Here is a 15,261-nt window from a genome sequence, read left to right on the forward strand (position 1 = left end):
CACTTTCGGGCCCTACCTTCTAAACATTTAACATTTAAACCTTTAGTTTTCTTTTAAGCTCGCCACTCTGATACCGTTTGTCCGCCATAACATCACTGTAGATAAGAGTTTAAGGAATTTTAAGAAAAAAACTATTTAAGGAAAAAAAACTTACATTTAAATGCTCATCAATGCAGCTTTGCACAGCATCCATCTGCATGCTTGTCCAGTGTCATTTGCAGCCTTGCCCAGTGACATTGCAGTCTTGTCAGTGTCATTTGCAGCCTCCATCTGCAGCCTTATTAGTGTCCATCTGCAGCCTTGTCCGTGTCATTTGCAGCCTTGCCCAGGCTGCAGTTAAACTGCAGTGACTTGTCAGTGTCACTGCAGTTTAAATATGGCGCCGCCTAGAGAAAAAGAGCCGGTCCTGTGTATCTCGGCTCCTGTCAGCTTTTCTCGGCTCCTCTCCCAGTCCCGCCCTATGATGGACATAACACAGGTCCAATGGCGGGACTGGGCGTGACTGTGAGCGGAGCCGAGCGCCGCCGATATACATACATAGCCGAGTGTACGCGGCTAGCTCCGCTCACATTCACGCCCAGTCCCTGTGTTTTGTCCATCATAGGGTGGGACTAGGCGGGACTGTGAGCGGAACTAGCCAAGTATAGCCGAGTACACTTGGCTGGGGCCCATGGGTAGGGCCCATGGGCTTGAGCCCAGTCAAGCCCAATGGTAAGTCCAGCCCTGCATGTTACTCTGCAAGACCTGTGACAATTCCCAAGTTAACCCTAGTGACCCATTCTTGGTATGAACCAGCCCGATCACAAGCTCAGTTCCTGGTAATAAATGAAAGTTGTTCCCAGAGAGAAATCTCTGTGAGAAAATGATCACATCACTTCTAAGACAGTAGCACTACTTTCATCACCTCCCAGCAAAGCTGAATACAGGTAATGGAACAGAGTGCAAGATTCCGGATGGATAACGATATATGAAAAAAAAACACAAACTTGAAGTAATGCATGCATGCACTATTTGTACCTTGTAATTTCAGAGTATTTGTGTTCAGGATTTAAAAAAAAAAAAAAAAACTTTAGTTCCGATTTAAAAAGTAAACTCATCCTTGGTAATAGCATAAGTGGAATTTTGACTTACCTAATAAACTAGGGTCTGTGAATACACCCTGATCTATGAATACTTTTCCCCGTGTCCTGTACTGTAGAATTAAGATAGACAAGTTCTACGGCCCAAAGCTTGATATCCCTTACCTTGATACTGTACAACATTGGTGGCCTGGTCAGGTCTTGGCTGTTTTCATCTATAAGCCTATGTCACAGTAGACTGGGCAACATTTGTAAAGCTGATCCATTAGCTAATATCTTTTTAAACAGGACAGGGCTCCTAACTTAGTAGTCAGTCGTCCTCATATGCCAGGATAAGTCTGGGACTAGCCACAGTATGTGGGAGATTCACAGCCATATTGTGCAAAATTTGACCCATACAGAAGACCTAAGTCATGGGTGCTCAACCTGTGGCCCTCAAGCTATTGCGGAACTATCCTCATGTCCCCATGAGGCATTGCAAGCCACTGACAGTTGCAAGCATGACTCCCAAAGGCAGAGGTGTGATGGGACTTGTAGATCTACAACAGTTGGAGGGCCACAGGTTGAGCACCCATGATCTAAGTCATTAACTGATTACTCATGTTTGCCTGTCTGACTGACCTGGATTAAATACAGGTTTGTCTTTGCTCACAGCTTCAGCAAACACGGACTTCTTTCTCCTCTTGGCGTTCTTCTCTCTTTCGAGCCGTAGCCGCTTTCTTTCTTTACGTGATGGGGCAGGAGCTTCTTGAGGGTTGAAGTCTGCATCCATCTAAAGAACAAAAGAAATAACTTGCCATTGTAAATCAGTGCAACTCCTGCACATAGTGTTTCCCTACACGTCATCACAGCTAACCATGACAGGGTCATAAGGGCTGCTTTAGGGCTGTTCCTCTGCTACAGGTACAGGCTGACTTTGCCGCACTGAGGGGCCAATGGACGATATTGTAAAATGTATGGATGAGAACCTACTTCCCTCAGCCAGAACACTTCAAGCATGACAATGACCCAAAACATATCGCCAAGGCAATGATGGAGTGGCCCAAGAAGAAGCACATTAAGGTCATGGAGTGGCCTAGTCAGTCTCCAGACCATAATCCTATATAAAAAATAAAAAATTTAGGGAGGGAGCTGAAACTTCGAGTTGCCAAGCCAAAGCCAAGAAACCTTAAGAGTGGACCAAAATCACTCCTGAGATGTGTGCAAACTTGGTAAACAACTACAATGTCTTACCTCTGTGCTTGCCAACAAGGGTTTCTCCACCAAGTACTAAGGCATGTTTTGCTTGGGGATCAAATACTTAAGGGGTTGTAAAGGTAAAAATTTTTTCACCTTAATGCATTCTATGCATTAAGGTGAAAAAACTTCTGACAGAACCGCCGCCCCCAGGCCCCCCGTTTTACTTACTTGACGCCTCGAAAGTCAGCTTCGCGTTCCCGACATCTGTTCCTCCGCTCACCCTGGCCGCTGATTGGCTGCAGTGGATGGATTGAAAGCAGCGCAGCCATTGGCTCGCGCTGCTGTCAATCACATCCGATGACGCGGCGCGCCGGGGGGCGGGGCCGAGTGATACAGCGAGCGGCTATAGCCGCCGGCTGTATCACGGGAGCGCGCCCGCAAGCACTCACCACCGTGCGAGGGAGCTCGCATTAAGGTGGTGAATGCTTGCGGGGAGGAGCTGAAACAGCCGCCGAGGGACCCCAGAAGACGAGGTTCGGGGCCACTCTGTGCAGAACGAGCTGCACAGTGAAGGTAAGTATAACATGTTTGTTATTTTTAAAAAAAAAAAAAAACACCTTTACAAACGCTTTATTTTACTCACTGAACTGCAACTCAATTTATAACATTTGTATTGTGGTTTTTTTTCTGGATTTTTGGTTGATAGTCTCCAGCATTTAAAATACACCTATGATAAAAATTATAGACCCTTCATTTCTTGTAATTGGGCAAACTTACAAAATCTGCAGGGGATCAAATAATTATTTTCCCCACTGTATATTCCTCATTATTAGTTGCAAAAGATATTAATCTACTTTGTGAGCCCCAAATGCCTTTGCAAATCAAGATATTGCCTTTTAAAAGGTAGCAGTGACATTATCAGTGGACTGTGCATAGACTGGGCAGAATTTAGAGCTGTAGGTGGGTTGCAGTAGGTAATCCTATTACAGGCTGCCTGCAGAAACTACAAGGAGGGTGGATACAAAATCTGCCACAAAGAGAGAGCAACTGTGACCTGTCTGTATCACAGGATATAATATCAGTCACTCTACAAAAGAAGACCAGCCTGTAGACAGAAGGTGGAAAAGTCTCACACCGGAACCCAACCCTTAGATGGAGAGGTAAATATACGGCTTCAGCTTGAACTCCTGGCTATGCTCCTCTGACATGTTTCTTCCCACCTACAGAGCTTAATCATAGAGATCTCGATGATAAAGCCCCAAAGGCCTGACAAAACATGTCAGAGAAGCATAGCCAGGAGTTCAGGCTGAAGCCATATCTTTACCTCTCCATGAAGTGGCTGAGTTCCGATGTGCAGCGCTTCTACCTTCTGTCTTTGGATATATTTCAGCTAGACTGGATAAGCTTGTTTGAACATCAGCACCCGATCTGTGCTTTGTACTGCAGCAGGGGAAAGTTTTACAGTGCATTGAACAGCAATACAAGTTTTGGTATATGGTTTGGCAAAGTGGAGCTGTGGTTACAAGGCAAAGTGCCCTGGCTAGGACAGATAAAAGTTAAAAGGATACCTGCCATGCCACAAAAGCACAGTTCCCAAAATAACCACAGAATGGAGTATTAAATGAACGGTACAACAGGTGATACAATTACCTCCAAATTCAAAAAGCAACAATCACAGAATTACCACAAAGTTTGGATCATCGCAGTGAAGTTCGGCATCATCTTCTCCCTCATCACACTTGTCCTCACCGGCCCCCTCCTCGCCTTCTGCTCCAGTCCAGTTATCCCAGTTCCACTCCCCTGTAAAAGAGTCAGGAGCCATAAACCAGAGCCCAGAAATATACAGAATAAACAGAGGAAAAGAAAAAACTGGCACCAACATAAGACTCACCATCCAACTCCTCTTCATCATCAAACTGTGGCTTCTGATCCTCCTCTACTCCATAATAATCATCCCCAAAGCATTTCTACAACAGAAAACAGTTATACAGGAGGTCATATAATAAAATGTACGACTGATGTTGACATGCGTAGTGCAATCATTCACAGATCTGATTACAAGAGAGATGACTTCTGATTGGTTGCACAGCCATCCTTTCTAACAAGTGTAGGTGTCGAGTTATTATCCACTGCTGTGATAACAGTGGAACCGACTCCTAAATCAAATGCATGTATTATGTATTATTTAAAGTGATTGTAAAGGATCATTTTTTTTTAAATAAACTGTCATACTTACCTCCACTGTGCAGCTCGTTTTGCACTGAGTGGCCCCAAACATCCTCTTTTGGGGTCCCCGGGCGGCTCTCGCGGCTCCTCAAAACGTCAGATATCCCCCTAGCAGAAGAGCTCTCCAGTGGGTTTTCTTGTGGGTGCGCTCCCGAGTCCAGCATTTGCGTTCAGACACGAATGCCGGACTCGGCCCCGCCCCCACATCATTGGATTTGATTGATAGCAGGGGGAGCCAATGGCTGCGCTGCTATCAATCTATCCAATCAAGAGCCGGGATCCCATGGAGAGAGGAAGAGTGCGTCCCGACGAAGATATGAAGGGGCTCAGGGAAGTAAAACGGGGGGGGGGGGGGGGGTCTAGGTGGCCGGTGACTGCCAGGTGTTTTTACACCTTAATGCAAAGGGATGCAGGGTGAAGGTGAAAAAAAACCCTTTAATTTTCCTGTTATTTTGCAGGAGGTGGACTGGCACTGAGATTTCCTTCAGGTGATTCTCTCAGGTCAACTATCCATGCTGGAAAACTTTGTTACACAGTTACCTGCTTCTGTAAGGCCTGGTTCGCACCTATGCATTTTTTGATGCTTTTTGCAGACTCGTACTATACTACATGGTTTTCTATGAGACACGTTCACATCTATGCTGTTTTCAGCCACTGGGTTTTTGGAAAGGGTCAGTGACTTTAATCGCAAAGTGATACTTTTCTTGCTTTTTTCAATAGACTTCAAATGGAGAAGCTACAAAAAAAACATTTATTGCATTTTTGCCGCGATTTGCGGTTTTTAATCTGTCCAATAACAAATTGGCCAAAAAAATAAATGAAAAATGCGATGCAAACTAGCACATGATGACATCATCTTGCAGGTTGCAAAAAAAAAAAAAAAAAAAAAAAAAACACGAAAAAAGAACCCCCAGCATTAAAGCGGACGTTCAGTCATTTTTTCAACTTTGCACCTATTAAATCTTCTGCCCTTGTTTTAGCTTTGGATAGTAAAACATTTATTTTCTGCCAGTAAATACCTTATACAGCCCACTTCCTGTTTCTTGTCTGGTAAAAAGCCTAGGCTTATGACATCATGCACAGCTCTCTCTCATGTGAGAGTTTGCCAGGAAGGGAGGGAGATGAGTCAAAAGAGGGCCAATGAGAGCTGCAGAGCTGGAGGTGTGCGTGTGTGTAAATCCAGGAAAGTGAACAGGCAGCAGCTTCAGCTGCCCACAGTTAAAACAGTTGCAGCCAGACTTAGTGGAGGGAGATTTCTGCAGCATATTTGGCAAGTACAGAATCGCAGCATATATAAAATAATATGCAAAATGAATATGCCTCTCCTCTTTTTCAATGTGTGTATGTATTGTACTGTTTAAGCCCATGTTGGGCCTGTAAAAAATAAAAACTATATTTGAAAAAAAAAAAAAAAAAAATATGCAAAGCGGTTGGAGGGAAGCTTCAGAATGGCAAAGATGTTTTTATTACAAATTATGTGAGCAGACTGCAGTTCCTCTTTAACGTGAAGGTATCTTCCAACAGATTTCTCAACATTAATCCATTCTCCTTCTCCAGATAAGAGCAAACAGTGTCCCGTTAGGAAGGCTCTCTCACAAGAACAACATTTACCTGCATAATCTGGTCATGTTTTTCAGGGTCAAAATCTTCCAGCAGGTCTTCCTCAGTAACTCCAAGATTCTGATCTCCTGTCAGCTCTCGCAGCTTATGCAACTTGTCCTGCAGCTCCTTTCTCTTCAGGTTCTTCAGCTGCTTTAGCTCCTCCTCCTTCTTCTCTTTATCCTGTAGACAGGACAGAACAAAATGGCCACTAGTAATTCCAGCTGCTCCCCCCAACTCATCTGTTCCCCTCCCACAGAAAAATTTCCTGGCCTCACCTTCTTTTTTCTCTCCTTTATCTCCTCTCGTTTCCTCTTCCTCCGATCATCTTTCCTTCTCACTGACTGAGCGATGGTCCTAGGAAAAGTCTTAATCTACAAATATAAAACCCAGAATTGTGCTATAGATTGCATAAACTATTATAAATAGACAAAATATATGTGTTTGCACAATACTCGCATTTCAGTACTGCAACGACTCTCATATCAAAAGGCAAGAAAAAAAAAAAGAACACCAACACTAAAACTGATAAAACTTGAATTCCCTTTGACGATGGCTGCTGCTTAAAAGCCATGTCACATTGGTGAATCCGCCACCAGAGATACCTCATCAGCGACAAAATCACCATAGTGCAACTTACACCCTTCCGAAATAGGTGTTGCTCCCTCACTGGCAGAAATGCTGCAGAATCTTGATCGTTAGCAAGAGAAGTGAAAGAAGTACTCCTCGTTAGTCTAGCTAATGAGGGAGAAGCATCAAAACGTAGGTGGTCCCTTACCAATCCTGCTGCTGGCGAGTCGTTGCCAGGAACAGGTCACTGGCATGACAAGACCCTTAAGTTGGCTTTACTCCTGTAGAATGTCATTAGAAAATTGTCGTTTTCAGAACCTTTATCTAAGAGTTAAAGGGAATGATTTGAAAATCGGGACTGACCAAAGTGAGGGACAAAAAAAAAAAAAAACATCTAAAAAGGACAAGAATGGAAAATTTTGCTAAATCCAATGAGAACACATTTCTAATATTGCTCCCAGATGAGAAAAAGAGGACAAACTCTTACACCCATTCTTTATCTAGCAACTTACAGAGCCATTACAATGCCCACAAGCTGCACTTTGCACACAACCAACCCAAGTTCGTACAACCAGCGCTATACCTACCAAATCAGATTCTGGCTCTTCAAAACGGAAGTTATATTTTCTTTCAAAATCTTCTTGTTTCTTCAAGAAAAGTTCCCCTTCGTCCTCAGAATCAGAGACATGTGGTGCTTCCTCCAGTGCTGGGGGGCTGAAAGACAATTTTATTACAAAGAGGTTCAGGTGAACCCAACACTGCACAGTAGATTTTATAAAGTTTAAAGCGGAGCTCCACCCAAATAGAAGCTCCGCTTGTTTGCAAATTTAATCAATTAAATCATCATTATGCAAATGATAGGGACTATTGGCAAGCTGACTCTATAATCAGCGCTTTACAGTGAAGCTTTAGGGTAGTGTCAGGTTGGCACTTTTAAAATCACATCTGAAAAAAAATAAGTGCCATTGTTTGATCGCCTTCTGAAAATGCTAATTGCCTGCCTGACTCTGGCTTCATTACTGACTCATTCCAGGAACAAAAGAGCTCAAAAGCTTATACAACTATTTTTTTTTTTTTTTTATTTACTTGGAAAAATTATACAACTAATTTAACCACTTAAGGACCGCCTAACGCCGATTTACGTCGGCAAAGCGGCACGGGCAGGCAAAATCACGTACATGTACGTGATTTGCCTTCCGCGGGTGGGGGGTCCGATCGGACCCCCCCCCCGCCGCCCGAGGCGGTCCCGTTCTGTTCCCCGGCGATCCGAGATGAGGGGGAGGCCATCCGTTCGTGGCCCCCCCCTCGCGATCGCCGCCGGCCAATGGGAACATTCCTTTGCTGCTGTATGCTAAACAGCAGCAAAGGAAATGATGTCATCTCCCCTCAGCTCGGTATTCCGTTCCAGCGCCGAGGGGAGAAGACATCAATGTAAGTGCACAACACACTACACACACAGTAGAACATGCCAGGCATACAAAACACCCCGATCCCCCCCCCGATCGCCCCCCGATCCCCCCCCAATCACCCCCCCCCCCCCCTGTCACAAACTGACACCAGCAGGTTTTTTTTTTTTTTTTTTTCTGATTACTGCATGGTGTCAGTTTGTGACAGTTACAGTGTTGGGACAGTTAGTATTACCCCCCTTTAGGTCTAGGATACCCCCCTAACCCCCCCTAATAAAGTTTTAACCCCTTGATCACCCCCTGTCACCAGTGTTGCTAAGCGATCATTTTTCTGATCGCTGTATTAGTGTCGCTGGTGACGCTAGTTAGGGACGTAAATATTTAGGTTCGCCGTCAGCGTTTTATAGCGTCAGGGACCCCCATATACTATCTAATAAATGTTTTAACCCCTTGATTGCCCCCTAGTTAACCCTTTCACCACTGATCACCGTATAAGTGTTACGGGTGACGCTGGTTAGTTCGTTTATTTTTTATAGTGTCAGGGCACCCGCCGTTTATTACCGAATAAAGGTTTAGCCCCCTGATCGCCCGGCGGTGATATGTGTCGCCCCAGGCAGCGTCAGATTAGCGCCAGTACCGCTAACACCCACGCACGCAGCATACGCCTCCCTTAGTGGTATAGTATCTGTACGGATCAATATCTGATCCGATCAGATCTATACTAGCGTCCCCAGCAGTTTAGGGTTCCCAAAAACGCAGTGTTAGCGGGATCAGCCCAGATACCCGCTAGCACCTGCGTTTTGCCCCTCCGCCCGGCCCAGCCCACCCAAGTGCAGTATCGATCGATCGCTGTCACTTACAAAACACTAAACGCATAACTGCATCGTTCGCAGAGTCAGGCCTGATCCCTGCGATCGCTAACAGTTTTTTTGGTAGCATTTTGGTGAACTGGCAAGCAAGCACCAGGCAGCGTCAGGTTAGCGCCAGTAGCGCTAACACCCACGCACGCACCGTACACCTCCCTTAGTGGTATAGTATCTGATCGGATCAATATCTGATCCGATCAGATCTATACTAGCGTCCCCAGCAGTTTAGGGTTCCCAAAAACGCAGTGTTAGCGGGATCAGCCCAGATACCTGCTAGCACCTGCGTTTTGCCCCTCCGCCCGGCCCGGCCCACCCAAGTGCAGTATCGATCGATCACTGTCCCTTACAAAACACTAAACGCATAACTGCAGCGTTCGCAGAGTCAGGCCTGATCCCTGCGATCGCTAACAGTTTTTTTGGTAGCGTTTTGGTGAACTGGCAAGCACCAGCCCCAGGCAGCGTCAGGTTAGCGCCAGTACCACTAACACCCACGCACGCACCGTACACCTCCCTTAGTGGTATAGTATCTGAACGGATCAATATCTGATCCGATCAGATCTATACTAGCGTCCCCAGCAGTTTAGGGTTCCCAAAAACGCAGTGTTAGCGGGATCAGCCTAGATACCTGCTAGCACCTGCGTTTTGCCCCTCCGCCCGGCCCAGCCCAGCCCACCCAAGTGCAGTATCGATCGATCACTGTCACTTACAAAACGCTAAACGCATAACTGCAGCGTTCGCAGAGTCAGGCCTGATCCCTGCGATCGCTAACAGTTTTTTTGGTAGCGTTTTGGTGAACTGGCAAGCACCAATGCCCTAGTACACCCCGGTCGTAGTCAAACCAGCACTGCAGCAACACTTGGTGACGTGGCCAGTCCCATAAGTGCAGTTCAAGCTGGTGAGGTGGCAAGCACAAGTAGTGTCCCGCTGCCACCAAAAAGACAAACACAGGCCCGTCGTGCCCATAGTGCCCTTCCTGCTGCATTCGCCAATCCTAATTGGGAACCCACCACTTCTGCAGCGCCCGTACTTCCCCCATTCACATCCCCAACCAAATGCAGTCGGCTGCATGAGAGGCATTTTCTTTATGTCCTCCCGAGTACCCCTACCCAACGAACCCCCCCAAAAAAGATGTTGTGTCTGCAGGAAGCGCGGATATAGGCGTGACACCCGCTATTATTGTCCCTCCTGTCCTGACAATCCTGGTCTTTGCATTGGTGAATGTTTTGAACGCTACCATTCACTAGTTGAGTATTAGCGTAGGGTACAGCATTGCACAGACTAGGCACACTTTCACAGGGTCTCCCAAGATGCCATCGCATTTTGAGAGACCCGAACCTGGAACCGGTTACAGTTACAAAAGTTAGTTACAAAAAAAGTGTCAAAAAAAAAATATATATATAAAATAAAAAAAAATAGTTGTCGTTTTATTGATCTCTCTCTCTCTATTCTCTCTCTATTGTTCTGCTCTTTTTTACTGTATTCTATTCTGCAATGTTTTATTGTTGTTATGTTTTATCATGTTTGTTTTTCAGGTATGCAATTTTTTATACTTTACCGTTTACTGTGCTTTATTGTTAACCATTTTTTTGTCTTCAGGTACGCCATTCACGACTTTGAGTGGTTATACCAGAATGATGCCTGCAGGTTTAGGTATCATCTTGGTATCATTCTTTTCAGCCAGCGGTCGGCTTTCATGTAAAAGCAATCCTAGCGGCTAATTAGCCTCTAGACTGCTTTTACAAGCCGTGGGAGGGAATGCCCCCCCCCCCCACCGTCTTCCGTGTTTTTCTCTGGCTCTCCTGTCTCAACAGGGAACCTGAGAATGCAGCCGGTGATTCAGCCAGCTGACCATAGAGCTGATCAGAGACCAGAGTGGCTCCAAACATCTCTATGGCCTAAGAAACCGGAAGCTACGAGCATTTTATGACTTAGATTTCGCCGGATGTAAATAGCGCCATTGGGAAATTGGGGAAGCATTTTATCACACCGATCTTGGTGTGGTCAGATGCTTTGAGGGCAGAGGAGAGATCTAGGGTCTAATAGACCCCAATTTTTTCAAAAAAGAGTACCTGTCACTACCTATTGCTATCATAGGGGATATTTACATTCCCCGAGATAACAATAAAAATGATTAAAAAAAAAAAATATGAAAGGAACAGTTTAAAAAGAAGATAAAAAAAGCAGAAAAATAATAAAGAAGAAAAAAAAAAAAAAAAAAAAAAAAAAGCACCCCTGTCGCCCCCTGCTCTCGCGCTAAGGCGAACGCAATCGGCGGTCTGTCGTCAAACGTAAACAGCAATTGCACCATGCATGTGAGGTATCACCGCGAAGGTCAGATCGAGGGCAGTAATTTTCGCAGTAGACCTCCTCTGTAGATCTAAAGTGGTAACCTGTAAAGGCTTTTAAAGGCTTTTAAAAATGTATTTATTTTGTTGCCACTGCACGTTTGTGCGCAATTTTAAAGCATGTCATGTTTGGTATCCATGTACTCGGCCTAAGATCATCTTTTTTATTTCATCAAACATTTGGGCAATATAGTGTGTTTTAGTGCATTAAAATTTAAAAAAGTGTGTTTTTTCCCCAAAAAATGCGTTTGAAAAATCGCTGCGCAAATACTGTGTGAAAAAAAAAAAAATGAAACACCCACCATTTTAATCTGTAGGGCATTTGCTTTAAAATAATATATAATGTTTGGGGGTTCAAAGTAATTTTTTTGCAAAAAAAAAATAACTTTTTCATGTAAACAATAAGTGTCAGAAAGGGCTTTGTCTTCAAGTGGTTAGAAGAGTGGGTGATGTGTGACATAAGCTTCTAAATGTTGTGCATAAAATGCCAGGACAGTTCAAAACCCCCCCAAATGACCCCATTTTGGAAAGTAGACACCCCAAGCTATTTGCTGAGAGGCATGTCGAGTCCATGGAATATTTTATATTGTGACACAAGTTGCGGGAAAGAGACACATTTTTTTTTTTTTTTTTGCACAAAGTTGTCACTAAATGTTATATTGCTCAAACATGCCATGGGAATATGTGAAATTACACCCCAAAATACATTCTGCTGCTTCTCCTGAGTACGGGGATACCACATGTGTGAGACTTTTTGGGAGCCTAGCCACGTACGGGACCCCGAAAACCAAGCACCGCCTTCAGGCTTTCTAAGGGCGTGAATTTTTGATTTCACTCTTCACTGCCTATCACAGTTTCGGAGGCCATGGAAAGCCCAGGTGGCACAAACCCCCCCCAAATGACCCCATTTTGGAAAGTAGACACCCCAAGCTATTTGCTGAGAGGTATAGTGAGTATTTTGCAGACCTCACTTTTTGTCACAAAGTTTTGAAAATTGAAAAAAGAAAAAAAAAAATGTTTTTTCTTGTCTTTCTTCATTTTCAAAAACAAATGAGAGCTGCAAAATACTCACCATGCCTCTCAGCAAATAGCTTGGGGTGTCTACTTTCCAAAATGGGGTCATTTGGGGGGGTTTTGTGCCACCTGGGCATTCCATGGCCTCCGAAACTGTGATAGGTAGTGAGGAGTAAAATCAAAAATTTACACCCTTAGAAATCCTAAAGGTGGTGATTGGTTTTCGGGGCCCCGTACGCGGCTAGGCTCCCAAAAAGTCCCACACATGTGGTATCCCCATACTCAGGAGAAGCAGCTGAATGTATTTTGGGGTGCAATTCCACATAGGCCCATGGCCTGTGTGAGCAATATATCATTTAGTGACAACTTTTTGTAAATATTTTTTTTTTGTCATTATTCAATCACTTGGGACAAAAAAAATAAATATTCAATGGGTTCAACATGCCTCTCAGCAATTTCCTTGGGGTGTCTACTTTCCAAAATGGGGTCACTTGGGGGGGTTTTGTACTGCCCTGCCATTTTAGCACCTCAAGAAATGACATAGGCAGTCATAAACTAAAAGCTGTGTAAATTACAGAAAATGTACCCTAGTTTGTAGACGCTATAACTTTTGCGTAAACCAATAAATATACGCTTATTGACATTTTTTTTACCAAAGACATGTGGCCGAATACATTTTGGCCTAAATGTATGACTAAAATTTAGTTTATTGGATTTTTTTTATAACAAAAAGTAGAAAATATCATTTTTTTTCAAAATTTTCGGTCTTTTTCCGTTTATAGCGCAAAAAATAAAAACCGCAGAGGTGATCAAATACCATCAAAAGAAAGCTCTATTTGTGGGAAGAAAAGGACGCAAATTTCGTTTGGGTACAGCATTGCATGACCGCGCAATTAGCAGTTAAAGCGACGCAGTGCCAAATTGGAAAAAGACCTCTGGTCCTTAGGCAGCATAATGGTCCGGGGCTCAAGTGGTTAAGGGTTCCACCGTGCTCTGAGCAAAAGCTCCATGGTGCTGAAAAGGTCTTAGGTCCATATTATAGATTAGAGTGCTTATAAAAAATTCAACAGCTAATTATGCAAAACAGCGGACACTGTCCTTCAGATATGAAACTTGGTGCATTTTAGTGTGTGAGCTCAGAGACAAAAATCTTTCCGAATTACAGGATGCACAGAAATAGCCAGGCACCTATTAGGAAATGAGGATTATTTGTGAAAATCTAGGGGAAAAAAAAAAAACATTTAAAAATGAGGGGCACTTTTAGACAAAGTGAACTTCTCCTGTTTGTCCATTTGAACCCACCCTTCTACAGATGCATACATACTGAGATGCGATGGCCACTTCCTCCATTGTTCATTTCTATTCAGCAATGAAAGTCTCCCTCTCCTGGCCACACCTGTGCAGTGCATCACCCATGGACTTTATCTAACTTTTGTCCACACGGTGGCTCCACAGTAGTCTACAGCAGTGGTCATCAACCCTGTCCTCATGGCCAGCTAACAGGCCAGGTTTTATGTATTACCTTGGAGAGATGCAGACTAGAATACTGCAATCACTGAGCAGCAAATTATATCACCTGTGATGTATTTCAGTTATCTTGCAAACCTGGCCTGTTGGTGGGCCCTGAGGACAGGAGCTGATGACCACTGGTCTACAGTAGGCAGGTGTGGCAAGGAGAGGGAGACTTGCAGCTCTGAATGTAAATAATCAAAGGAGGCTGTGGCTACCAGATCTCTGTAAAAATGCATCTGTGGAGGGGTTAGGTCAGCTTAAAGGGCCAAAAAGGATAAGTGCACTTGTCTGCCAGTACACTTATGCTTTTAAGTGATGTTAAAGCTTTAGTTTTTTTTCCTGTCTTTTTTTTTAACAATGAATATGTTCTACTTACCTGCTCTGTGCAATGGTTTTGCACAGCGCAGCCCTGATCCTCCTCCTCTGGGGTTTCCCGCTGTCATTCCTGGCTAATTCTCTTCAGGGGTGTCTCCATAGAAAGCCGCTTTCTATGGGGGCACTCGTGCAGTATCGCCCCGAGCCACCCTGTGTACGTTTAGAGACGAAGACAGTGCATTTTATCCCTGCGCCATAGGATTTTATGGACAGGAGTGGGAGCCAATGGCTCCCGCTGCTATAAATCTGACCTGGACTGGGAGGGAGAGAGCCGAAAGAGCTGCTGCTCTTGTGCATTGGGATCAGATAAGTAGAATAGGGAGCTGGGGGGATCCTGCAGCACAGAAGGTTTTCTACCTTAATGCATAGAATGTGTTAAGGTAAAAAACCTTAAGGATTAGAATCACTGTAGCCTGACGGTATTCCCGAGTGTGGCTCGGGGTTAAATTTCAGCACCATTAGCGGTAACCCCAAGCCACATTCGGGATTGCATTGCAGGATCCTGGTGATGTGTACTTACCTTGTCCCCAGGATCCTGCAAAGTTCCCCCGCTGTGTCTGCGGGCTCTGTCCTCCTCCCGAAGCCTCTCTGTGCCAGGCTCCCTTCCCTGCGAGTGTTGCGTGGAGCGGAGCCTGGCGGCAAATTCAAAAAATGTAAAAATCATAACACATACAGTACTGTATGAAATCATTTAACCCCTTTCCGCCGACTGTACGCAGATATGCGTACTCGGCTTTCCGGGGTTATACCGGGATGATGCCCGCAGCTGCAGGCATCATCCCGGTACTGTTGTTTACAGCGGGCGATCGGCTACCCGAGTATAACAACTGATGCGGCTAAAAGCGGCTCGGTTGTTATACCGGAGGAGCGGGAGGGGACATCCCCCCTCCCGCCGCCTCCCGCCGCTGTTACCGGGCCTCCCGTGCGATCGGGAGGCCCGGTGTCTGATCCTTTGCCTTCGGCGGCTGGGGGCGGGCTGGAACGAAGCTGTGGGCGGCTTCGTTCCAGCCTTCTTGTTGTAAACGCGGAAGCGACGTCATGACGTCACTTCCCGTTTACTCGGCCAATGGCGCCGAATTTAAAAAAGTAC

The 15,261-nt window shown here is 44.9% G+C and overlaps 1 protein-coding gene across 1 annotated transcript in view; it reads right to left on the reverse strand.

The window, feature by feature from the left end:
• KRI1 (KRI1 homolog) overlaps window positions 1–15,261 on the reverse strand; it is a 48,245-nt gene that overhangs the window by 15,014 nt on the left and 17,970 nt on the right. The window contains exons 10-15 of the mRNA XM_073622573.1: window positions 7,241–7,367; window positions 6,362–6,457; window positions 6,096–6,266; window positions 4,150–4,225; window positions 3,943–4,058; window positions 1,701–1,851 (exon numbers count right to left, since the gene is read on the reverse strand). Coding sequence (XP_073478674.1) covers window positions 1,701–1,851; window positions 3,943–4,058; window positions 4,150–4,225; window positions 6,096–6,266; window positions 6,362–6,457; window positions 7,241–7,367 — 737 coding nt within the window. The remainder of the gene's footprint in view (window positions 1–1,700; window positions 1,852–3,942; window positions 4,059–4,149; window positions 4,226–6,095; window positions 6,267–6,361; window positions 6,458–7,240; window positions 7,368–15,261) is intronic.

Source organism: Aquarana catesbeiana, linkage group LG03 (genome assembly GCF_042186555.1).
Source record: "Aquarana catesbeiana isolate 2022-GZ linkage group LG03, ASM4218655v1, whole genome shotgun sequence".
Taxonomy (NCBI): Eukaryota; Metazoa; Chordata; class Amphibia; order Anura; family Ranidae; genus Aquarana; species Aquarana catesbeiana.